Source organism: Lepisosteus oculatus, chromosome 14 (assembly GCF_040954835.1).
Source record: "Lepisosteus oculatus isolate fLepOcu1 chromosome 14, fLepOcu1.hap2, whole genome shotgun sequence".
NCBI lineage: Eukaryota > Metazoa > Chordata > Actinopteri > Semionotiformes > Lepisosteidae > Lepisosteus > Lepisosteus oculatus.
In genome coordinates, this window is record NC_090709.1 from 40,241,007 (window position 1) to 40,265,479 (window position 24,473).

At 48.7% G+C, this 24,473-nt stretch overlaps 3 protein-coding genes across 8 annotated transcripts; 2 read left to right on the top strand and 1 right to left on the bottom strand.

Annotated features, from left to right (window-relative positions):
* LOC107076052 (uncharacterized) lies at positions 1-4,903 on the top strand. 4 transcript variants are annotated; one of them, XM_069197886.1, is made up of 5 exons: positions 1-80; positions 928-1,269; positions 2,347-2,484; positions 2,579-2,631; positions 3,120-4,903. In XM_069197886.1, exons 1-5 carry the CDS (start codon positions 41-43, stop codon positions 3,195-3,197), a joined length of 651 nt encoding a protein of 216 aa, XP_069053987.1. In that variant the 5' UTR covers positions 1-40; the 3' UTR covers positions 3,198-4,903. The 4 variants fall into 4 exon arrangements, with proteins under 4 accessions (XP_069053987.1, XP_069053986.1, XP_069053988.1 ...); XM_069197885.1 differs by having other exon boundaries at positions 2,579-4,903; XM_069197887.1 differs by lacking the exon at positions 2,579-2,631 and having other exon boundaries at positions 3,120-3,208.
* Positions 4,904-6,092: 1,189 nt separating this feature from the next.
* Positions 6,093-17,352, bottom strand: LOC107075370 (uncharacterized). 2 transcript variants are annotated; one of them, XM_069197879.1, is made up of 8 exons: positions 17,230-17,352; positions 17,068-17,137; positions 15,159-15,215; positions 13,391-13,723; positions 12,288-12,608; positions 10,746-10,997; positions 9,861-9,896; positions 6,093-8,331 (listed from the first exon to the last, which is right to left on the bottom strand). In XM_069197879.1, the coding sequence occupies exons 2-8, from the start codon at positions 17,090-17,092 to the stop codon at positions 7,871-7,873; spliced, it is 1,485 nt and encodes a 494-aa protein (XP_069053980.1). In that variant the 5' UTR covers positions 17,093-17,137; positions 17,230-17,352; the 3' UTR covers positions 6,093-7,870. The 2 variants fall into 2 exon arrangements, with proteins under 2 accessions (XP_069053980.1, XP_069053979.1); XM_069197878.1 differs by lacking the exon at positions 17,230-17,352 and having other exon boundaries at positions 17,068-17,222.
* Positions 17,353-20,554: 3,202 nt separating this feature from the next.
* Positions 20,555-22,199, top strand: LOC107076050 (uncharacterized). Of its 2 annotated transcripts, none has more exons than XM_015339401.2 (2): positions 20,555-21,571; positions 21,912-22,199. In XM_015339401.2, exon 1 carries the CDS (start codon positions 20,896-20,898, stop codon positions 21,529-21,531), a length of 636 nt encoding a protein of 211 aa, XP_015194887.1. In that variant the 5' UTR covers positions 20,555-20,895; the 3' UTR covers positions 21,532-21,571; positions 21,912-22,199. The 2 variants fall into 2 exon arrangements, with proteins under 2 accessions (XP_015194887.1, XP_015194888.1); XM_015339402.2 differs by having other exon boundaries at positions 21,962-22,199.
* Positions 22,200-24,473: the final 2,274 nt, after the last annotated feature.

Below are 24,473 nucleotides of genomic sequence, written 5' to 3' on the forward strand. Positions count from 1 at the left end.
TGTCAGGTGTCATTTTTGCAGTGGTGAGACAGAAGCCGAGATGGACGGACGCAAGGTGGGCTCTACTCTTTTCGTCACCTGTGAGTACTTATTCAGATCAGCATTTTACACCAAAAAGCCGCCTCAAAAGTCTTCCTTGACGTGCTGCGCGTTTTCTGGGCGCGCCGATCTAGAAACGACACTTCACAATCTTTCCCGTCTTCAAATGAAGGCTCAAGTGTCAGTACGAGTAACTTAAAACACCTTTTCACCTTCTGTTTGTTTGTGCAGTTGTTTGAGAGCTTAGTTCTAGCCTTATTAGTACAGTAAACCTTTACTGAACAGAACTGACACTTGTCACATGTGGTTTCAATTAGTCACTGAAACAAGCTCTGCTTTCAAGTAACAAGCAACACACTTGGGAAACGAGCACAGAGAAAGACTTTATAGGTCAAAATTAAATGCAACAGAAAATGTAGGAGAAATATCCCGTAGTAAGAGTGTGGCATGAAATGGAAGTTTTCAAACACGCCGGTTAACTACATTCGATGTTTTTAAAATGGTGTTGGAATTTCCCTACTGCTGCTGCAGCTGCATATCTGCCTACAGACGTGCCAGATTCGAACACAGACAAAGCAACAGTGAGCTATTCCTCGAGAAGCAGAGAACTGTAATTTTTTTATTTTACAGCTATAATGTGCAACAAAACCTAGTTCCACGGTTTCTTCTAGGGTGAAGAGAAACAACGACTGCCTATTTCTCAGATTAGGGGGTTAAAAGAACATTTTTCAGGAAAATCTCTGATGGAAATATACAGCCATCTCAAACAACCCAAGACCATCTTACACTCCCAGATCTCTGAAATCAGATGCGAGAGTCGTCGGACATTCTCAGGACCGCCGAGCAACACTGAGTAACCAAATGCTCTCCTTTCTCGAACCTCTGCAGGCGCTGCTGTGTGGGCTGTGGTCTCTGGAGCAGTCAGTCTGGGGGACACAGTCACCCTGCCCTGTGACCTCGAGCTCCGACACGAGACCACCTGGTTTCAACACCATAACGAGACCCTGGCTCTGAGGATTTTAGCCAGTAAGAACCAAGTGGAGCAGCAGACTGAGCCTTTTTACTACGTGATAAGACCTGACTCTCGCTTCAGCCTGGTGCTGAACCCCTCCACTGCCTCTCCTGATCTGAGGATTGAGGGGGTCACAGAGACAGACCAGGGGCTGTACTACTGCGCCACCAGAGAGAAGGGGGAGATTCACATTGGACAACGGAGAAGACTTCAAATTGGTGAGAATAAAGCTATCTTCCCCCCCTAGGCATGTAGGTAGGTACTGGTACAGTTCAATGACCCAGAGTGAGGAGTGCACACTTTTTATACAGTAGGAATAACTGGTAACAGGACAGTAACGAAACCATTTATCCATCTCCGATTTAGAAAACACGTTTCACGTAGTTTCCCCATGAACCACCACAGTGTATCAGCAATAACCACTAACAGCTGAAGGACGCCTTGTTTTTGAAGAGGGTGTATTCTGTGTGGAAAAGAACAGAGTCCTGTTTCGGCTCACGCTACCGGTTCCGAGCTGACAGGGAGGACCACAAGCGATCGGGCACGGGGTCGGCTATCTGGACAGCACCTGGGCCTTGGTGCTTCATGTGTCTCACCACCGCGCGACTCCTGGCTTGAAATTCAACGCCAAACCGAGCTAAATCGCAGAGACAGATGGGTTTGCTCTGCAGCAACGTCACTTGGATTCCAGAGATCACGGCATTCGTTTCGTGACCTACTTCCACAGCGTGCTTTCTCAAGCGAGAATGTTGTGTGCGCTGACCTACGTGCCCCTGTGTTCATTCAAATGTCCAACCAGCACCAGCTTCACCATCTTCACCATCCTCCTTGTCTTTCCCAAACCCACTGACAATTTAAGTGGTGACGAAGTGGTGACGAAGTGGTGACGAAGAAGAAAATCACTATTTCCGATCAAAAAGAAAAAGAACGTGATCGAGATCAGATCGCGGGATCGTTATGCCTGTCGTCGCTAGAGACGACTAGTGAAGGAATCTGTGCACCGACTGATACACAATCGCACACACCTGACACTGCCACACAGCTGTGCACACACACGGATACACAACTTGACCCATCATGGCCTCCTAATCACCCCCCTCTCTGAACTGGCCCCATCCCTCTGCTCCCCTCCCCACTGATGGATGGTGTGTGGGGAGCGTTCTGGAGCATCATTCGCTGACTGGCACACTTTGGCTGCCGTGGCGTCACATTGGTGGCGGTAGTGGGATCCTGTGTGAACTGTAAACAGCTTCAGAAGAGGAATAATAAGGGGATTCTTATGTTTAACTTACTAGAGAAGGAAAGGGAGGCCCCCGGCCCTCCCCAGCACCCCGGAATCGGACTGCCCTGCCTGATCGTGCTGCTGTCGGCCCTCCCCCTGTCCGCCCTGGCCTCGTCCTGCTGCGTCTTCTTCATCCTCCTCCGCGGGAGAGGTAGGGCCGCCCTCTTCCTCCCTCCGCTGCGTGACAACTGCTCCCGACACCGATTTCCCGTCCTCTCAGCTCGGCCTCAATCTTTTCATAACAGGCAAAGGACAACGTGGCGCTCGGCACCGGAGCCCAAGACGGGATGCGGCACAGGTACGGTCCGTTCGGCCATTTCCAATGAATTCGGCAGCGTCGGGATATCTGACAGTCGCGCCTGGCAGTGTTGGGATTGTCCAAACCTGCGACAGAGCCTGCGTTCTCCATCCTTTCCAACGGCTGGTTTCGAGAACTACTGAGATCACCAGATACAAGCCCCAAGCATTCCAGTTCCGAGCCTCTTGATACTGTGGTTGAGCACCAGGTAAGCGACACCTCGGGGTGCTCCCCTGCAGCTGTGGGGCCGTGCTCGCCAAGCCTGCGGGAAGAGACCGAGCCGAGGGGAGAGATCTGAAGCAGAGAGCAGGATTCAAGAACAGGGGCTGGAGCAGCAGAAACAAGTCTCGAAGCCGCAGTTGCCAGCGGTTGAGTTAAAATCTGTGTCACCAGGTCGGGCCACAGTCCCGCAGATTCCCCCCCAAAAAAGGAACGTGCGTCTTTCTCCACGCTGCTCGTGCGCGACTGAACTCTTGTGTTGCTTTCAGGGGGAGAACGGAAGTGCGCCGTACGAGAACTTGCACCCCGCCTCTGAGCCCCGACGACCCGGGGGCAGGGGTTTCTGAAGCCGTTCTCGGCCTCGCCAGGCGCAGCTCAAAGCCTCGAGGTTGAAAGCGTACCCCACCTGAAGTTCCTCTGCTCTTGTTTCCTGCCTGGCTGCAGTCTGAGAACTGCAGCTTACAACTGCGTCAGGCTTCAGCTTTGAGGAAGTGAGATTCGCTTAAGAACACAGGCGCTCAGGCCTCTGCAACCCATCTGTTCCAATCCACTTTGCCGCAGTAGTTTAACCGTTATTCTGATCCTTATATCCATCACTGGATGATTCCCAAGTGTCTCCAGGCGAGCTGCGGGACTTGGGGCAAGATTTGAGGTCAATATCCAGAGTTCATCACCAGCGTGACCGGGACTCCCCAGGCAGCGCGCCACCGGATTGGCTGTGCTCACAGAGGCACCTGCCGTTGCCGGGGCGCCGTCCGTGAGGGACAGGTCTCTTCTCCAATGGGCGCTGCGCTTTTTTACCTGTGAAAAGGAGTGGACATATCAGAACCTGCCGGCACTTCCTCATTCTCCCCTGTGTGGAGTCAAGGGAAGGGTAACTCAACTACCACACACAAACAGGTATTCACTTGAACAGATGCTGTATCATACAGAGCTTATTAAACTATAGAAGCAAATATAACAGTAGAAATCTGACTCTGGCCTGGAAACAATACTCCTTGATTTGGGAGCCGCAGCTGAGGGTTTCGCAAGATCTCTACAGACGAGCAGGCTTGCGGTCAGAGCTATGTGCTCTATGCCTCGGCTCTTTGTACCCTTTCACGGAACAGCAGCGCAAAACCCCAAACAACAACCGTAAGAAAAAAAAGGTCACCGGAAGACAAGCACAGCAGATCTAGACTCCGGAAGACGGGGTGCGATTCAATTCAGAATCCTCACTGGTGACATTTGAAGGAGCACACTTGAAAGGCAGCCAGTGTCAAAAGACTTGATGCAGTAAACTATACCCCTGCAATGAGTACAACGGTCCTGGTTAAAAGGCTTTCGCACAAAATCGAGAAGACCAAACTTCCACTGCAAGTCTTTAAAAGAGGCGGCGGGGATGCTCCGTTCTTTTTAAAGCAGATAAAACAACAGGACGAAACACGCGCTTCACCGCAGCACCTCTTCAGAGGAATTCACAAATGTAAAAACTAAAAATGATACTTTTGACATATTTCCCACTGTGTCTCTCGCTATTTGATTCTTCGCGTTTTAACGGAATTTAAATAAAAAAGTAATTCTACTTTAAAAGCAAGAAGAGAGGGAGCAGTATGAGACCATTTACTTTGGTGGATTAACTATTTAGCCAAAATAACTAACAGATGAATAATAAAAACATGTCCTTTATCCAAATCAGATCTAACAAAATATAAAATAATATCAAAATCTTTCCATTTAACATTTACCTTTGAATGTTGAACAATAACATTTCGCAGATCCATTCAAAACAGTTTTGTATATATGCAGTGAACAAATATCACAAAGATTATAATTGCCCGTCAGGCCCTCTTCAACGTCATCTTCCGTCGACACGGGACCCTTCAACCCGTTTCCGGGTGTCATTCTAATGTTAGCAAAAGTTTACATACATGGGTGTAGCGTTAAAAAACTACCTTTGTTCAGTCTTGTTCTGCCATTTGTACACTTATATGTACAACTCCCTCCGGTTGTTGTATTTTCCCTTTTGTATTTACCAAAATAAAAACTTTTTATAAAACAACAACAAAAAAAATCTCTTGCCGGGGCTACTGGTCGCGTCTGTTTTTACGTCACTTCCGGGTAAGCGAACAGGCGCTCCGCGTTCCTGCGAGCGAGCATGCGCGCCTTACACCTGGATTAAATCAACGAGTTAGTGGGGAAAAAAAACGTACCTCAAAAGACACTCCTTTTACTTTTTTTTTTAATAACCCCTGCATGCACGTTAATATGTTATAGGGCCCCTCCTTAACACAGACTCTGGGCAGTTTCCACTCCGTTGAGGGGGGAATCTGGCATGGGAAGACAGGTCTGCTTGCACCAGTGACCAGGAGAGGGGCTCTTGGGAACAGGATCATTCAAGCCAGCGGGTCGCAGCTGCAAACAAAGATCTTTCCCTAACCCCTCTTGAAGAAGGTTTCAGTTGCAGGAGAGAGCAGTGCCCAGGACGTGATTCTAGTGTTCTAGTCTCTGGTGTTCCCAGTCTCGTAATCGACCCCCCTCCGTCAGAGCGGCCCAGGCCTGGACCTGGAGACCCCCAGAGTAATCAGACCCACAGCTGGCCGCTCTGAATCCTGGGAGCAGCAGACCAGCAGGCTGTGGATCCCTGATGAAGAATAATAATAATAATGTCTTACACTTATATAGCGCTTTTCTGGACACTCCACTCAAAGTGCTTTACAGGTAATGGGGATCCCCTCCACCCCCACCAGTGTGCAGCCCCACCTGGATGATGTGATGGCAGCCATAGTGCGCCAGTACACTCTCCACACACCAGCTCTCAGTGGGGAGGAGAGCAGAGTGATGAAGCCAGTTCAAAGATGGGAATTATTAGGAGGCCATGATTGGTAAATGGGAAATTTGACCAGGACACTGGGGTAACACCCCTACTCTTCTCGAAAGACACCCTGGGATTGTTAATGAGCACAGAGAGTCAGGTCCTCGGTTTGACGGCGCCTGTTTACAGTCCAGTGTCCCCCGTCACTATACTGGGGCATCAGGACCCACACAGACCGCAGGGTAAGAGCGCCCCCTGCTGGCCCCACTCATACCTCTCCCAGCACCAACCTTAGTTTTTCCCAGGAGTCTCCCCTCCAGGTACTGACCAGGCTCACACCTGCTGAGCTTCAGTGGGTTACCAGTTGTGAGTTGCAGGGTTATTTGGCTGCTGGCCTGGAATCTTCCCTCCAGGCTCAGCTCAGAGGAAGTACCCAGACAAACATCACTTTATTGATAGAAAAATTTATTAAACGTGTAAAGATGTTGCACAGTAACAGTTTGCATTCAACATCCCAGCTTTAAGCCAGTTATATTAAGATATACAGCATTTTGAAAAAAACAAAGCTTTCTTACAGAGAGTTCCCCCAGTCAGAAGACAAATTAGAAGAGAACAGTAACACACAGAGTACAGAAATACAGGAGGTTTTACTGAGAGCAGCTGGTACTGAAGAAAGAGAGAATTGTTCATCCAGAACTGTCCAGTCCACTGTCTGTCCCCAGTGTCCGATAACTCCCTCAGCTCCTGTCCAGACTGCAGTCTGTCCGTCCCCAGTGTCCGATAACTCCCTCAGCTCCTGTCCAGCCTGCAGTCTGTCCGTCCTCAGTGTCCGATAACTCCCTCAGCTCCTGTCCAGACTGCAGTCTGTCTGTCCTCAGTGTCCGATAACCCCCTCAGCTCCTGTCCAGACTGCAGTCTGTCTGTCCTCAGTGTCCGATAACCCCCTCAGCTCCTGTCCAGCCTGCAGTCCGTCTGTCCTCAGTGTCCGATAACTCCCTCAGCTCCTGTCCAGACTGCAGTCCGTCTGTCCTCAGTGTCCGATAACCCCCTCAGCTCCTGTCCAGACTGCAGTCCGTCTGTCCTCAGTGTCCGATAACCCCCTCAGCTCCTGTCCAGACTGCAGTCCGTCTGTCCTCAGTGTCCGATAACCCCCTCAGCTCCTGTCCAGACTGCAATCCGTCTGTCCTCAGTGTCCGATAACCCCCTCAGCTCCTGTCCAGACTGCAGTCCGTCTGTCCTCAGTGTCCGATAACCCCCTCAGCTCCTGTCCAGACTGCAGTCCGTCTGTCCTCAGTGTCCGATAACCCCCTCAGCTCCTGTCCAGACTGCAGTCCGTCTGTCCTCAGTGTCCGATAACCCCCTCAGCTCCTGTCCAGACTGCAGTCTGTCTGTCCTCAGTGTCCGATAACCCCCTCAGCTCCTGTCCAGACTGCAGTCTGTCTGTCCTCAGTGTCCGATAACCCCCTCAGCTCCTGTCCAGACTGCAGTCTGTCTGTCCTCAGTGTCCGATAACCCCCTCAGCTCCTGTCCAGACTGCAGTCTGTCTGTCCTCAGTGTCCGATAACCCCCTCAGCTCCTGTCCAGACTGCAGTCTGTCTGTCCTCAGTGTCCGATAACCCCCTCAGCTCCTGTCCAGACTGCAGTCTGTCTGTCCTCAGTGTCCGATAACTCCCTCAGCTCCTGTCCAGACTGCAGTCTGTCTGTCCTCAGTGTCCGATAACCCCCTCAGCTCCTGTCCAGACTGCAGTCTGTCTGTCCTCAGTGTCCGATAACTCCCTCAGCTCCTGTCCAGACTGCAGTCTGTCTGTCCTCAGTGTCCGATAACTCCCTCAGCTCCTGTCCAGACTGCAGTCTGTCTGTCCTCAGTGTCCGATAACCCCCTCAGCTCCTGTCCAGACTGCAGTCTGTCTGTCCTCAGTGTCTGATAACCCCCTCAGCTCCTGTCCAGCCTGCAGTCTGTCTGTCCTCAGTGTCCGATAACCCCCTCAGCTCCTGTCCAGACTGCAGTCTGTCTGTCCTCAGTGTCCGATAACTCCCTCAGCTCCTGTCCAGACTGCAGTCCGTCTGTCCTCAGTGTCTGATAACCCCCTCAGCTCCTGTCCAGACTGCAGTCTGTCTGTCCTCAGTGTCTGATAACCCCCTCAGCTCCTGTCCAGACTGCAGTCTGTCTGTCCTCAGTGTCTGATAACCCCCTCAGCTCCTGTCCAGACTGCAGTCTGTCTGTCCTCAGTGTCTGATAACTCCCTCAGCTCCTGTCCAGCCTGCAGTCTGTCTTTCCTCAGTGTCTGATACCTCACTCAGATCTTCCCTTTGAACTGGAGGTGCCTCATTGTTTGTCAAACAAGCAGTGTCCACACTGGGCTCAGGTGGTCCTGGTGATAAACCATTAAGAGGAGCAGACTCCTGGCTCTCCTCAGCTTCTGATAACTCCCTCTGCTCCTCTCCAGACTCCGTGTCTGCATGCTGCTGTATTAAATCATTAAGAGGAATAATCTCTGGGTCTCCCTCATCCTGGTCTGGCTGTCGTCCTTCTGGTGCTAATCCATCCTGCTGATTCCTCCTCCTCCTCCTCCTCCTCCTCCTACACCACCGGATCCCAAATCCTGCTGCTGCCAGAACTACTAAGGCTCCCAGGACACCAAATACACCTGCTATCACACCAGTAGACCTGTCTCTGTGGTCAGAGTCTGCAAGGAAACACAGCAACACCTGGATCACATCTAGATCACAGTCAGTCTGTTCTCCATCACTTCCTGAAGGACACACTCTCACATCACATCAACCTGGAGAACATCTAGATCACAGTCAGTCTGTTCTCCATCACTTCCTGAAGGACACACTCTCACATCACACCAACCGTGAGAACATCTAGATCACAGTCAGTCTGTTCTCCACCACTTCCTGAAGGACACACTCTCACATCACATCAACCTGGATCACATCTAGATCACAGTCAGTCTGTTCTCCATCACTTCCTGAAGGACACACTCTCACATCATACCAACCTGGAGAACATCTAGATCACAGTCAGTCTGTTCTCCATCACTTCCTGAAGGACACAGTCTCACATCAACCTGGAGAACAGGACTGTTCTACTGCACTGGGGCTGGAGCTCCTATTGTAACAGACTGGTCTACTGCACTGGGACTGGAGCTCCTACTGTAACAGACTGTTCTACTGGACTGGGACTGGAACTCCTATTGTAACAGACTGTTCTACTGCACTGGGACTGGAGCTCCTAGTGTAACAGACTGTTCTACTGCACTGGGACTGGAGCTCCTATTGTAACAGACTGTTCTACTGCACTGGGACTGGAGCTCCTATTGTAACAGACTGTTCTACTGCACTGGGACTGGAGCTCCTATTGTAACAGGACTGTTCTACTGGACTGGGACTGGAGCTCCTATTGTAACAGACTGTTCTACTGCACTGGGACTGGAGCTCCTATTGTAACAGGCGGTTCTACTGCACTGGGGCTGGAGCTCCTATTGTAACAGACTGTTCTACTGGACTGGGACTGGAGCTCCTATTGTAACAGACTGGTCTACTGGACTGGGACTGGAGCTCCTATTGTAACAGACTGTTCTACTGGACTGGGACTGGAGCTCCTATTGTAACAGGACTGTTCTACTGCACTGGGACTGGAGCTCCTATTGTAACAGGCTGTTCTACTGCACTGGGGCTGGAGCTCCTATTGTAACAGACTGTTCTACTGGACTGGGACTGGAGCTCCTACTGTAACAGGACTGTTCTACTTGACTGGGACTGGAGCTCCTATTGTAACAGACTGTTCTACTGCACTGGGACTGGAGCTCCTATTGTAACAGACTGGTCTACTGCACTGGGACTGGAGCTCCTATTGTAACAGACTGTTCTACTGCACTGGGACTGGAGCTCCTATTGTAACAGACTGGTCTACTGCACTGGGACTGGAGCTCCTATTGTAACAGACTGTTCTACTGGACTGGGACTGGAGCTCCTATTGTAACAGACTGTTCTACTGCACTGGGACTGGAGCTCCTATTGTAACAGACTGTTCTACTGCACTGGGACTGGAGCTCCTATTGTAACAGACTGTTCTACTGGACTGGAGCTCCTATTGTAACAGACTGTTCTACTGGACTGGAGCTCCTATTGTAACAGACTGTTCTACTGCACTGGTAGACTTAGCAACACTACATAATGAAGCTGCAATATTAAATTACAGAAACATTACCTTTATCTCTTTGATGAGGATTTTTTTTGTCTGACACTAGAAAAGAAGAGAAAGAAATCAGTTTTGTATTTGCTGTTGTGTCTTTTTTGAAGATATCTGACTGTGAAAAGAGGATATGGCTCTTTTTGTCTGGAAAATCTTCTTGATCATCTATCCAGAACACAGCCATACTGTGTGGCTGCAACAGTATAAACGTACAGACAACAGAGCAGACAATGTGGTGTAACTCACTGGTGTTGATTCAGATCAGGCACTGAACTGATTGTTCTAACTGGTCCACATGAATGTCTCATAATTCAAATTACTACCCGAACATCATGAAAGCAGGACTTTTACCCAGTTCTACCTTGTAAGATATTACAAACATGAAAAGATCGACATCTTTCAGTAAACTGATTTCAGACTTAGTAACAGAAATGTAAATGATTTGTACGTAAAGATGTGAGGATTATATACTGTATTTTCGGTTTTAAAAACCAGGTGACAACAGAAACTTTATATGACCCCCTGTATTCTGTTAAAGGATATTTCTGTGCACATCTTCATCACCAGTCATGTGTTTAGGTTCAGCAGTGAAAGGATCTGATTCTGGAAACAGACTCCAGAGATTTCTGGGGTGAATTCTATGAGTGTTTCCTCTCTATCATCTGTTGCTAGCTATTTCTCCTTCTCCAAACTGTATCCTGCATTTCTCTCAGTGTCAGACACACCTGAAATCTTCAATCAGCCTCGAATCTTTCAACACCCCAATATAACATTTCCATTCTCAGCTGTAGACAGGACCCTGACTTTATTTGATATAATCTGTTCAACTCTGTCTCCTTTGTAATTTAAGAGCTCAAAGCTGAGGAACAGGAGAAATGAGAGTGTAGTAGCTCTCCTCACCTTCGACAGTGACAGTGATGACACTGATGGTCCTGTTCATCCTCCTATCTCTCACAGTGTAGCTGCCCTGATCAGCCTGCGTGAGGGTGTGGATGACCAGAGAGCCGTTCTGCACTGAGACATGCTCATTTCGGGTGTCTGAGCTCTTTGGATAAACCACAGTGTTGTGAAACAGCACCTCCACCTCATCGTCATCGAACACAGGGACTGAGAGATCTCCTCCAGACACTGCACTGCGGTTCTCTGTCCGAACTGAAAGAGACAGACGGAGTCACCATGAACTTCATCTCACTTCACAGAACACCTGGATCTGCTTGTGTGGATCAGCTGAGAGAAGAGGAGCCACATTCCACAGGACAAAGAGAGTACAGGCTGGATATAAAGGAGGCTCGGTGTACCAGAGGTGCTGGACAGTAAGTCACTCAGGGTGGAGGGGTGGGCAGGAGAGTAGAGAGGGACACGTGTGTGACTGTCCAGCTGGAGGTTGAAGACAAAGGACAGTGACCCCTGATTACAGACGAGGGGAAATGAGTCTGTCAGCTGGAGCTCCCAGGTGCTTCCAGGGGTGGGACACTACAATATCCAGTCTAGCATTTTAATGGGCGACGGGATTAGACACATGCTAAAATACTTGAAATGATTATTACAGACCCGTTTTCTTACTGACTCAACTGATTTCATGTAAATTCTGTTTCTGCTCTCTCATGTCCCTCATTTCTTTTTAAACTTGAATTAATCACAGTTTTGTATCCTCAAACCAAAGTGTTCTCAGAGAAAATACCGTACATTTAGTTCCATGTCACCCTGGCAGCTTGTGTGGGTCTCATGAGTAAGGAGCTCTGAGGTCCACAGGCAGGTGTTCTCATACCCTGATGTTACAATTTCACACAGCCGTGAACACCACTGAGACCTGACTGTGGCTCCTTAAATCTTACACCTGTGTGCGTGTTAAAATGAATCATGAACTACTTACTATTACAGAGGAAAACATTGTGTGACTGTAACCCGTGACAGTGAGTCCAACATCACGAGGAAACTCCAGCTTATCATGTTTCCAGTAGACAGCAAACGCAAATATGGATCTAGGAGGCCCTGACCCAGCGAGTCCACCAGCTAGAGTCCAGAAGAGGTTGTGGACAAAGTGCTTCCATTTTCTAACGGCTTGTTCCTGCTGAAGTTCGCAGCGCTAACAGGCTGAGCAGACCAGACCAGACTCCTCCTGGGGGGCTCCCAGGCGCTCAGTGAAGATATATAATCCCTCTTGTGTATCCTGGGGCTGTCTGCTCCCAGCAGGAGGCGCTGGTGAGGCTTTGCTCCAAGTCTGAAGCCCTTGTGGGTTTTAGACTTCTTCTATAACAAGGATTGCTTTGCTCGGTGCAATGCTGTATAACGTTTTTAGAAATGTTTAACAAAGAAACGTTGATGACCTGTTCGCTTCAACTTTATCAGAGTTAGGAATTAGTTTGGAGGGCACCCTAAATATATGTGTAAATGTAAACTATGAACTGTTTATTTGTAAGAAGAGGTAACAGAATGTGTTACCTGTCACAGTGAGTCGAACGTCATCGAGAAACTGCAGGTGATCATGGTTCCCTCTGTAATAACAATTGTATTCAGCTTCATCTGAGAGCTTTGTGTGGTGGAGGGTGAGAGAGAAGTTCCCCTGTCTGATCTTCTCTCTGGACACCTCAGCTCTGCTCTTATAGTCAGGGCCAGGATACTGTTTCCCACTGGAGACATCAAGCACTGGTCTGTCTGGAGTCTGCCAATGGATTCTGAGCTGCTCCTCAGGGATTCCAGTAGCCCTGGTCCCATCACAGGGCAGAGTGACCGAGTCACCCAGAGGCACCGATAGTGGGAGCGCTGAGGAGACAGAGACACAATACAGCATTATACACACATACACACCCTCACAGACACACACAGGAGAGAGAGACACAGCAACACACCTAGACACCCCCTCACAGAAACACACTGGAGAGAGAGAGACACAGCAACACAACTAGACACCCCCTCACAGACACACACTGGAGAGAGAGACACAGCAACACACCTAGACACCCCCTGACAGACACCCACTGGAGAGAGAGACACAGCAACACACCTAGACACCCCCTGACAGACACAAAGAAACAGACATATTCACAAACACATCTCTGCCCAACACATCATGGGCAGTGCCTTACCATCCATCCAGGAAATCTACAACACCAGGAGTCTGACAAAAGCCACCAGAATTATGTCTGACCCCACTCACCCCAGTCATAACTTGTTTGTCCCCCTACCATCTGGCAGAAGGTTCCGGACACTCCAGTCGCACACGACTAGACTCCAGAACAGCTTCTTCCCCAGAGCCGTCAAGCTGGTGACGCCCCCACTCCCTCCCATCATGCTGTGATCTCTCCTCACTGCTTCCTGTCCCCACAACGACTGTACTCCAACACTACTACACACACGACACCTGAATGCAAGCCGAAACTGAACTTAAAACTGGACTACTTGTACTCTTTATTAATCACTGTATTGTTTTTGCACTGTTCGTCGAATTACTTTTGCACTGTTTTTGTCCTGTTTGTGTACTTTTCTCTGCTGGCGTGTTTGCACAGTTTCTTCAGCACTGCAGAGCGATCAAGAGTGATGGTTACCTAGGACGATGACCTCAACTTCACCAAGAAGCTTCATCAGGCCTCCCATCCCTCTGTAATAACACTCGTACAGGCCAGTGTCGGAGAAGGAGGCCTGGAGGAGGCTCAGGGAGAAGTCCCCCTGTCTGACCTTCTCCCGGGACACCTGGGCTCTGGGCTCGAACCCGGGGCCGGGAAAGGCTCGTCCGCTGTGGAAATCCAGCACAGGCCTCGTGGGGGTTTTCCACTGGACGTGTAACTGGTCCTCGGGGATCCCAGCGGCTGGTGTCCCATCACAGGGCAGAGTGACCGAGTCCCCGACTGTCAGGAACACTGGGACTGGAGCTGCTGAGGCTGAGAGAGACAGCAGCACAGTTACACAACTGCACACACCCTCCGACACACAGCTACACAACTACATACTGTACACCCTCAGACACACATCTACACAACTACACAACTGCACACACCCTCAGACACACAGCTACACACACCCTCAGACACACAGCTACACAACTGGACACACCCTCAGACACACAGCTACACAACTACACAACTGCACACACCCTCCGACACACAGCTACACAACTGCACAACTGCACACACCCTCAGACACACATCTACACAACTACATACTGTACACCCTCAGACACACAGCTACACACACCCTCAGACACACAGCTACACAACTGGACACACCCTCAGACACACAGCTACACAACTACACAACTGCACACACCCTCAGACACACAGCTACACAGCTACACAACTGGACACACCCTCAGACACACATCTACACAACTACACAACTGCACACACCCTCAGACACACAGCTACAGACACCCTCAGACACACAGCTACACAACTACACAACTGCACACACCCTCAGACACACAGCTACACAGTTACACAACTGCACGCACCCTCAGACACACAGCTACACAGCTACACAACTGGACACACCCTCAGACACACATCTACACAACTACATACTGTACACCCTCAGACACACAGCTACACACACCCTCAGACACACAGCTACACAACTGGACACACCCTCAGACACACAGCTACACAACTACATACTGTACACCCTCAGACACACAGCTACACACACCCTCAGACACACAGCTACACAACTGCACACACCCTCAGACACACAGCTACACAGCTACACAACTGCACACACCCTCCGACACACAGCTACACAACTATATACTGTACACACCCTCCGACACACCTACACAACTACACAACTGCACACACCCTCCGACACACAGCAACACAACTACATACTGTACACCCTCCGACACATAGCTACACAACTACATATTGTACACCCTCCGACACACAGCTACACAACTACACAACTGCACACACCCTCAGACACACAGCTACACAGCTACACAACTGCACACACCCTCCGACACACAGCTACACAACTATATACTGTACACACCCTCCGACACACCTACACAACTACACAACTGCACACACCCTCCGACACACAGCAACACAACCGAACACACCCTCTGAGACACACAGAGGAGAGAGAGAGAGACACACACACAACAACAACTAGACACGTTTTATATTTAAAAAAAACAGAATAAGAAATATCACTAAGCTACATACAGTCGGATGAAGTTTAACCCATTTGCATTGCTGAGCTGCACTGAACATCACTGCCCGGGTGGTGAGAGTGCGTCTCAGCTTTGTGCTTGGTCTCTGCATCACGCTTGTCGTATCCTCGGTCCTGCGCAGTGTAGGTTTACACTCTCACACTTACCCAACCGAAGAGCTGACAACAGCAGAGCTGTGCCTCTAAGCAGGGAGCAACCAGTCACTGGAGCAGGAAGAGAAAGACAACACAAGAGCCTGACTTTACACTGTCGTCTGACAAGCTTTCTGGAGCTTCGCTGATCAGACAGTCCGGCTTAAACTTGTACATCAGATACCTACAGTAGCAGCGAATCCAGCAAAAAAAAAAAAGTCCTGTCCCTGGCCTTCTTTGCGTCTCAAAAACATGCGGAAAGGTTTCGGAATTTTTAGGTTTGCTCGAACTGTCCCCTTGTGAGGAAACCTGGTACCATTCGCGATTCTGGGGTGTCTGCGGTTCGGTCAAACGCTGATTGACACGACACGACGACAAAGGCAAAAGGCAGCCGTCCGAAGATCGGAATCGGAATCAGTAGTAAAGAAACACCTGATAAACAAAAGTCAGGTTTGGCCGTTGACGAGCTGGGACAAGTCTCAGTCCAATCAAATGCATTTCGACCGTGGAAGAAGATTATAGTCCTAATCTCACTTTTGTCAGGTTTGGAGTTGACTGGCTACATTACACTGGACTTTCTACAGGGGCATTCAGTGTATTTAAATATATTGGATATCCATTCATCCAATTTCTAACAGCGTTATCCAGTACACCAAGACAGGGTTCACCTTGGACAGGACACCAGTCCATCACAGGACACACACATACACTCACACACCCTGGACAGGACACCAGTCCATCACAGGACACACACACACACTCACACACCCTGGACAGGACACCAGTCCATCACAGGACACACACTCACACACCCTGGACAGGACACCAGTCCATCACAGGACACACACACCCTGGACAGGACACCAGTCCATCACAGGACACACACACACTCACACACCCTGGACAGGACACCAGTCCATCATAGGACACACACACACTCACACACACACACCCTGGACACCAGTCCATCACAGGACACACACAGACACACTCACACACCCTGGACAGGACACCAGTCCATCACAGGACACATGATAAACTACAGCGACCCTCCTTAAACCACCGTGGGAGGGTCACTCGTGGGAGTCCTGACACCCGTGGTCCCCTTTGCAACGCGATCCAGCTGTAGGACAGGGATCTGGTAAAAAAAAAACCTCTGACACCCCAGTCTATACAGCGCCTGCGCACAGCTCCGTGAGGCTGACACGCCTAGAAACAGCTCAGACGCTCTGAAGACCCCCCAACTCCTGAACTTCAACTCCCAGTGCGGGCGAGGATCCGAGCCAGATAACACGCGGTTCTTAGAAGATTTAACACTCACAGATAGATGTCAGATGCCGAAACTAATTAAAAAAATATAGACTACAGTACCTCTACGTGCCCAGGGCTCGATTTAAAGAGCAATTGTTCTACTGATCTGGCGCTGTTTGAGCTTGAATTATCGTATATATTATATGCATCTTCCTAATGATTTCACTTTGCTTTTTTGTCTCCTCCTCGCCCCCACAAAAAAATGACAGAACAATCAACTTTCGTTGTTAAAGGGAAAGTAGTTTCTTACTTTCGCATTCAAATCCGCCAACAATTTCATTGCGTCGAATTAAAAATTAACCGTTTTAAAAAAATGCGATAGTTTGGATGGGGTCACTTAGAAGTGAATCTTAGGCAACATACAAGCCTGTTACCCGGAGAGTTTTGCTAAACAATTTCAGAATCTCCGAAAACCTAAAGAAGACGAAGAGTCAAAACGAAACTTTAACTTTAACGATTTGCCCCTTCGAGAACATACAACACTAAAAACAAAACTTACGACCTTCACCAGAATACCAGAATATACAAATCCGTAAACGACACCGAGGAGTCTTTCTATTAAACGACCAAACCGAAATCACATCTGAAGACTTAAAACCAAAATGTCGCTCACCTGCGACACGTCCCGATTCAATCATTTCCCGCGGGGACACAGGTTCTCGGCAGTTAGAGGTTACCTTACTCTTAGAGGGAAAAGATTTTTTTTTTTAATAAGAAAAATCCAACTTCAGTAAATCGATCTTCGATGACAATGACAGCACTGTCGTTTTAATACCTGACAGAACACGAGCCCAGGGAAGCTGAAATGCAAATATCCTGCCTCATTTGGGTGTGGAGGACGACTTGTTTTCCTATAAAGCCTGCAGGGTCTGTGATAACTGATCTAGATCTTCCTTGTGTGTTGTATCAGGAAAGAGAATCAGACGCGGAAATACAACTGAAAATAGCCCCCCCCCCCATTCTGCCCAGATTCTAGCCTTGAAATCCTGCGATCTCGGTATATTTTCACGCTAAAAACCGATGAAGACCACCGTTAGCACCAGGCAGACCCCCCCACAGAAGAACTAACCTATAGTCTATCGTGAGGGAATGCACGATCACGTTTTCTCAAGGGGCACCCCAAAACATTATCCCCAGAGCGGAATGCGGTTCATTGTTGAGCCCACGAGTAACTAAGAGAGAAACCAACAGGTGTCCCGTCGACCCACAGCAGAGAGCTGGCCTTGGACCGCCAGACTTGGTGTCGGTGTTCTCTTGCTTGAGTGAGAATCGCCTTTCTGTTGAGGATGATGATGATGATCTAGCGCGCCTGACGACGACAGAACACGTCGTGGTGTTTTCAGTGGAGACCTGTGCGCCGTCGTACAAGCTGCAGACTCTAAAATCTGGCCCGGCTCCACCTGTCCGGACCACATTTCACAGGTGCGCCTGAGAGCGCGCTCGCGTGTGGGATTCCAGTGGGGCTCGCTGTCGGACTGGAAGGCGTTATGGGGGTGATCAGGTCGGCCAGTCCGTCCCTGGGGTACAGCACCCTTTTTTGCGGACATTTTTACAGCTCGCTGTCTCAGGAGGGCCGGGACTATCGATAGGGATTCCAGTCAGCCTGGTGTCTCTCTCTTCTCCCCCCCGTCCCGCTGGGGAGCGTCACAGGAGCAGACAGACCCGAACCCCCAGATTCAGAGACAGCGGATGACTGACCTCCACCCCTGCCCCTGACTACACTCACCTACACTGTTACACCTGCAGTACTACACACACAGCTGGTTTTTCTCTCCTCACACCGCTCTGCACTGGCTTGTTTGTTGTTGCTGCTGTTGTGTGTTTGTGTTTTTGGTGATTCCTTTAATGTCTTTGCATCTGAGCACGCGTGCAAGAAAGCACCTCGTTGCGCTGAACCGAACCATCGTCGAAATGAATGTAGATGATAACTGTGCCTTTCGTGAATGTAGCTCAGAAACCACACGGCATATTATTATTATTTTTTGATTATGTCCTGTTGTCAATCTTCCAGGACCGAGTTGCAAACTTATTGTGATATAAATACTTTTTATATTACTTCTTATGTTATATTTTTATATTGTTATATTAAAAAAAACTTATAGAAACTTCAATCCCATTGGAAACAATACAAAACTGGCCCCTGTATTTGACTTCATCATTATACTGGCACGCTGTTACAGTATATACGCAAGAGTCCGCTGTTTGAACATTTTAAAACAGATGTAAAGGCGTGTTTACAGACGATTTCGAGAGGTACAGTGAGGACATGAAAGCTTATCTTTATTTAACAATAAACTTCATTTTATATAGCGCCTTGAAAGGTGGCATCTCAAAGCGCTTTACTCTGTTTAAACATGCACCCCCTGACGATGTGATCGATATGCTTGTTATATGTGTACTCGTGCTCGTATTGAATTTCCTTTTGTGGTTCAGATAAAAACAAAAACAAAACCAAAACCAAAAAAAAACAAAAAACTTCTGAATCGAAAACTCTTGTAAGGAGCCCTTACGCCGAGGCGGTGTGAAAACCAGCGGTTTTATTTCAATTTTATTTAATTTCATTATCAATGAGGCAAATTAGGTTAGTTAACTTCACGGTATTTTGTTTTCCAGTTATTTGTTTGGATTTCAGCCCAACCAGACTTTGGCTCCGTGTCTTGCGATTGTTCTAGTCCTATGGGTACGGACAAAAAAACTGCCCTCTTCCTGTAATTAAACCCCGGTCGATGAGTTTAGATTTACATGATAAAATGTGAAAGGTTTTCCCTGTGCGCCCTGAAACTCGAACAAGACGTCCGTGGGCAAGTGACGAGAAACAGCTCCTGTGTCACAACAAACAGAGCGTTTGGGAGGAGGACACCCGACGTCTGTATTTAAATAGAGAAAATGACAGTTAAACGACCACAGGGGACACATTTCCTCATTCAGCCGCGCAGACACGTCTTCCTCGTCGGGAAAAGGAAGATGTCGCTCTACCCATGCTTCTTTGACAAGAAACGAGCCAAGTTTAGCTCCCAGTCCGAAAGACCACACTCCTTTCCGACTGGTGTGGACTCCTGAGACCAGTACCCACTTGTATGTCATATCTGTAATATATCCCGCAGAGTACAAACAGCGTATGAGCGCTTCAGATGTCCTGAGGTACGGTTTCAGACGCACTGCCCCCAGGAAGTCCAGAGTTGATCTTTCAGGTGTCGTGCAGATAAACTGCAGTTTCTACCGAGTCTTACAGTATGTGCATCTCCTGAACATCTCCTGCTGCCGGATCTACCGCTGTGATCATGAAGCACCTCCGGTCAGGACAGCGACTCGCCCATCTCTTCCTGTTTGAGTGAAGGGCGTGTGCGAACACAAGCTCCCGGTGGGGGGTTATTTTATCAATCTATCTTGTATGGCGTCTTTCGATTCTAGAGACACTTTACACGCATTAACCCATTGCAGGTCCAGAGCCCAGCTCCTCTGTGGTCAGTCAGTATCGGTCAGTACCGTGTCCCTGCAGGTCCAGAGCCCAGCTCCTCTGTGGTCAGTCAGTGTCGGTCAGTACCGTGTCCCTGCAGGTCCAGAGCCCAGCTCCTCTGTGGTCAGTCAGTGTCGGTCAGTACTGTGTCCTGCAGGTCCAGAGCCGAGCTCCTCTGTGGTCAGTCAGTATGGGTCAGTACCGTGTCCCTGCAGGTCCAGAGCCCAGCTCCTCTGTGGTCAGTCAGTATCGGTCAGTACCGTGTCCCTGCAGGTCCAGAGCCCAGCTCCTCTGTGGTCAGTCAGTGTCGGTCAGTACTGTGTCCTGCAGGTCCAGAGCCCAGCTCCTCTGTGGTCAGTCAGTATGGGTCAGTACTGTGTCCGGCAGAACCAGAGCCCAGCTCCTCTGTGGTCAGTCAGTGTCGGTCAGTACTGTGTCCTGCAGGTCCAGAGCCCAGCTCCTCTGTGGTCAGTCAGTGTCGGTCAGTACTGTGTCCCGCAGGTCCAGAGCTGAGTAGTGTCTAAGAAATCGAAACTGAAACTGTGGATATGAAGAATAAACAAGTCGTTTACTTTCGTTTCCCCTCCTGTCAAAACCACCACATTCTAGAAACCGGGCTCGGTCACAGAATAGTTTCTGTTCTGAGAATAGTTTTCTTTGCGTTTGATCAGGCGGCCAGCGATGTGCTCAAAGTGTGCCCCGCACTCGTCACGTGGAGTTTTATCGGAAACATGCTGAGGCTCACGGAGAACCGCACTGAGCTGGCATGGTGACCACATACGACAACCCGTTACACAAGCGTGCTCACACACAACACAGCACAAGGTAGGTATGCCTGCAGTCTGTAAACGCAGAGAGAGAGAGACTGCGATAGGTGAACAGATGGACCAGTCTGGGCTGTTGTTTTTTTTCGGGGGGTGCAGGTAATATAAGCCCAGAGTCAATCATAGTCCAGTCATTCCTGGACGCAACATCTCTCACAGAATGACTGGCACAGATGCTCATCGTGGCGGGTGCAGAGAGAAGCTCCGAACAGCTGATCGTTTCACAGAGGATGAAACACACAGGCTTCAGACGTTTGTGTGGAGGTATTGGATTAAGGTGGGATTCCCTCTGCAGTGCAGAGGATGTCGTCTGGACTATCTGATCAACGACAGGGGCTACGCTACATTCCAGGGACAGCAGGACCATGTGAACTTCTCACAGGGCGGCAGTGATGAAGCACTTGTCTCTTGCTTTGTCAACTCGCCTGATGGCGGTGGGGAGAAGGGACAGATTGCTGTCAAAAGCAATCCCAGTGCTTCTCCTGGATACAGAAGCGCCCGTCCTTTCGTAAGCTCCCACACGTACCAGCTGTACTCGCCGACGGAGGTGTTGAGCATCGGCTTCCTGGCCGCAGCCAGGCTGGAGAGCGTGGCCATCGACGTGGTCGAGCGCAAGGAGCTCAACACAGTCTACATGCAAACTGCCGAAGCCGTCCTGGTGGAGAGGTACAGGGAGAAGAGAGCGTTAGAGTCCCTGAGAGGGAGGTGTCAGGTCCTGAAGATCAAGAAGGAAGAAGAACAAGCAGGGGACAACCGTGTGGGCGGAATGGAGAGACTGGCAGTGAAAAACGAGTAGACCCCCCTGTCCGCTCCAGTCAGAAGGTGCAGAACTGCAGGTCAGTGCACAGCCGTCTAGTCCCTAGAGCCTCAAGACAGGAAGCTCTGTAACGGAGCGTCTGATGTCCGTTTTAGTCGTTGTGCATAAAACTCCACTTTTTCTAGATAGCATCTACTTGGCTCATTTCTGTATTACATCTCCCTGAGCGAAACTTAAACCCTGAACTTCACTGAGGCACTGATGAGTGATGTACATCAGGGGAGGCAGCGGATTCCTTTCGTGTGAGAGTCTTGAAATGCTTTTAAAGGGCTCTCTGTTTTATTTCCGTGCAGTGAACTGAAACTATTTAGTGATTAATTCCTGTATTGGTGTTCTCTCCATCTCTCTCCTGTTCTCAGTCTCTCTCTCTGCCTCCCTCCCTCTACCTCTCTCCCACCACCCTGACCAGGCACTTCGGAGACCAGTGCCTCCGGTCCCGCTCACCTCCCTGCCTTGGAATCCTCTACAGCTCCCCGGCGCCCCCTGCTGGTCGCCGCTGGCCTCCACAGCTCCTGCCGGATGGATCAGAGCCCCCGCAAAGCTACCGCTGTTTAAGCACAACACATCAGTCAAGAAGTGCAGATCTTGATGTGATCCGTTTCTCTCTGCTTTCCTGTGCCTTAATAAAGAAACTGCGATTTTACCCAGCCTGGTTCCATCAGTCTCTGTTCTGCTGCGCTCCTGTCTCTCTCCGACTCGGTATGTTCTAAGGCAGTGGTTCTCAAACTGTGGTACGCGTACCGGCAGTGGTACGTGGCGTGCCGACAAGTGATACGCCAAATGACCCTGGTACTGTGTCGTGTGCGCTGAAAAAGCTGGACGGGTTTTCATATTTTGTATTTTAAAACGTGTCGAAGACGCAGCCTACGTCCTACGATACAGTGCGCGCTAATAGTTCAGTGGACACAAGAGATACTCTGTAATTCTATACCACTATAGGGAATGCGTGCTACGGATGCAAGTGACCAATTGTATTTAAAAAAAGCTACTGTATCTCCAGCAAATAGGGAGAAAGGAGAATGTGCGTGATTTTGGAACAATGCTAACGTTGTAAACACAGGAATGCATAGAAATACGTGCTACGAACGCAGGTAATCTTGTGAGCACACGAAAGCGTGATAACGGAAAAATATTTAAGAACTGTTCTAATTTGCGAAAAATACACCGAGCGTCTCTGTGTTTCGCTCCCATGCGCATGAAATAAAAACTTTAAATAAATACGGAAATAAAAACGGAAACGCGGAAAAATGCAAGCTTGCGGATTGCTAAAGCAGGTAAGCTACACTATTTTTGAAGAACCTTATTTACCGTTGGCAAAAGAGCTGACACGTATTATGTGTAGAGAAAAGGCTGCTAAACAGCTCGACCTGCTGCCCCCCTGAAAGACACAGTCATTCATAGAATTATTGAAATGAAGGATTATATCAAAAGTGATATAAGTGATACACTGTTTTTCCACTATGAATATTATTCAGTATTTATACAGGTTTGAATACCGTGTGGTGGAGAAAAAAAGCACGTGTGTATTATTTTATTGTTGTTTCTCACTACGGCTGCTCCTACAGAGGCTGATTTGAATGTTTACAGTTTGAAAAGGGGCGATTTGACACTTTTTTTTTACTTTTCTGTGTTTCCTCACAAGTTACTCGAGTTCTTACGAGAGAAGGGTTTCAAAACATAAACCAGGCATGCGCGCTATGGGGGGGCGGGTTTAAGGTTCTGGTTGGTCAGAAGTCGCTGGGAATGACAGAGACCTCAACCTATCAGAGGAGCTGTTCCCACAGCCGGGCTATTTGAACCGGTGGGAGGGGTGAGTCGCCATCTTGGCTGCAACTTGTGTTAAAGCGGACAGGTGCTTCACTTGTACTGCAATCAAAGGCGTTTTTATGTAGCTCAGCAAACATTTGCTTTTGCTGGAAAGCCGATAGATTGTCGACGTGCTTTGTCGTCTTTTAAACTGTTCTAAACGAGAGGTGAATATTTTTAATGGGGAAGAAATGTTCGTGTTGCTGTGTGTTGATGTATCTGGTTACAGAACACAGTTCTGAGGAGTTGGGCTCGTCTGGTGTTTTGTGATGTGTAGTCCGTGGTGTGGCGTTTTGTGGTTTTTATATTTATAAATATTTATCATTCCGTTGTGCACTTTGTATCTGAAGTGTTTTGGCACACGTTGCGCTGTTGACTCGTTTATTATACAATAGTTGCTCTGCGGTGAAAACACACATTATGTTCGTCTTTAGTGAGTTATCGGACCTCACCTGCGCCTGCCGTATTTTGCAAAACAGTTAATTTATTTGGAAACGGAGAAGTGAAGCGTTGTCAGCAAATACAGACGTGTTGTCGGATGTGTGTACTATGTGCTGTGCAGTGTGTGTCCGTACTTCTTGACAAAGGGATGGGCACTTTCTGATGCTTGAGCTTGGGTCCGTGTTATAAACAACATCCATTTTTTTTTGGTTCAGTTTACATTTTTATGTCTTGGATAGACTAGGGCTTTAATATTACCGTTCAAAGATAATTACATGCTACAAGTAAAGTATTTTTGTTATGTAAAATGACATTTTCAACCCTGGATATAACGACACCGACCCACAGAAACCACGCAATGCCCTTATAATAGAAAATATTTGTTTGCAGCGTTAATTAGCAACAGATGCCCCCAGCTGCTCTTAAAGTCATCATTACAAAAGGCCTGAACTTGACCGGGTGCTTCACTTTTACTGCAATAAAAAGCGTTTTTCTCCAAGGTAAGGGGAAAAAGTTATGTAACTTCACAAACATTTGCTTTTGTCATTGCGTTTTGCTGGAAAAACGATAAATTATCACCGTGCTTCGTCGTCTTTTAAACTTCTCAACGCGAGGTGAATATTTGTAATGGGGAAAAAAAGGATCATTTGCTTTTTGCTGATTGGTTACAAAGC

Bases quoted from the DNA above. Each gene is read 5' to 3' on its own strand.
- LOC107076052 (XM_069197884.1), top strand. From the start codon at position 41: ATGGACGGACGCAAGGTGGGCTCTACTCTTTTCGTCACCT. The intron at 81-927 runs GTGAGTACTTAT...GAACCTCTGCAG, and splicing joins CTCTACTCTTTTCGTCACCT to GCGCTGCTGTGTGGGCTGTG. The intron at 1,270-2,346 runs GTGAGAATAAAG...TTAACTTACTAG, and splicing joins ACGGAGAAGACTTCAAATTG to AGAAGGAAAGGGAGGCCCCC.
- LOC107075370 (XM_069197879.1), bottom strand. From the start codon at position 17,092: ATGATTGAATCGGGACGTGTCGCAG. The intron at 15,216-17,067 runs GTGAGCGACATT...TTCCTGCTCCAG, and splicing joins TGAATCGGGACGTGTCGCAG to TGACTGGTTGCTCCCTGCTT. The intron at 10,998-12,287 runs GTAACACATTCT...TGTCTCTTTCAG, and splicing joins CGTTCGACTCACTGTGACAG to TTCGGACAGAGAACCGCAGT.
- LOC107076050 (XM_015339401.2), top strand. From the start codon at position 20,896: ATGACTGGCACAGATGCTCATCGTGGCGGGTGCAGAGAGAAGCTCCGA.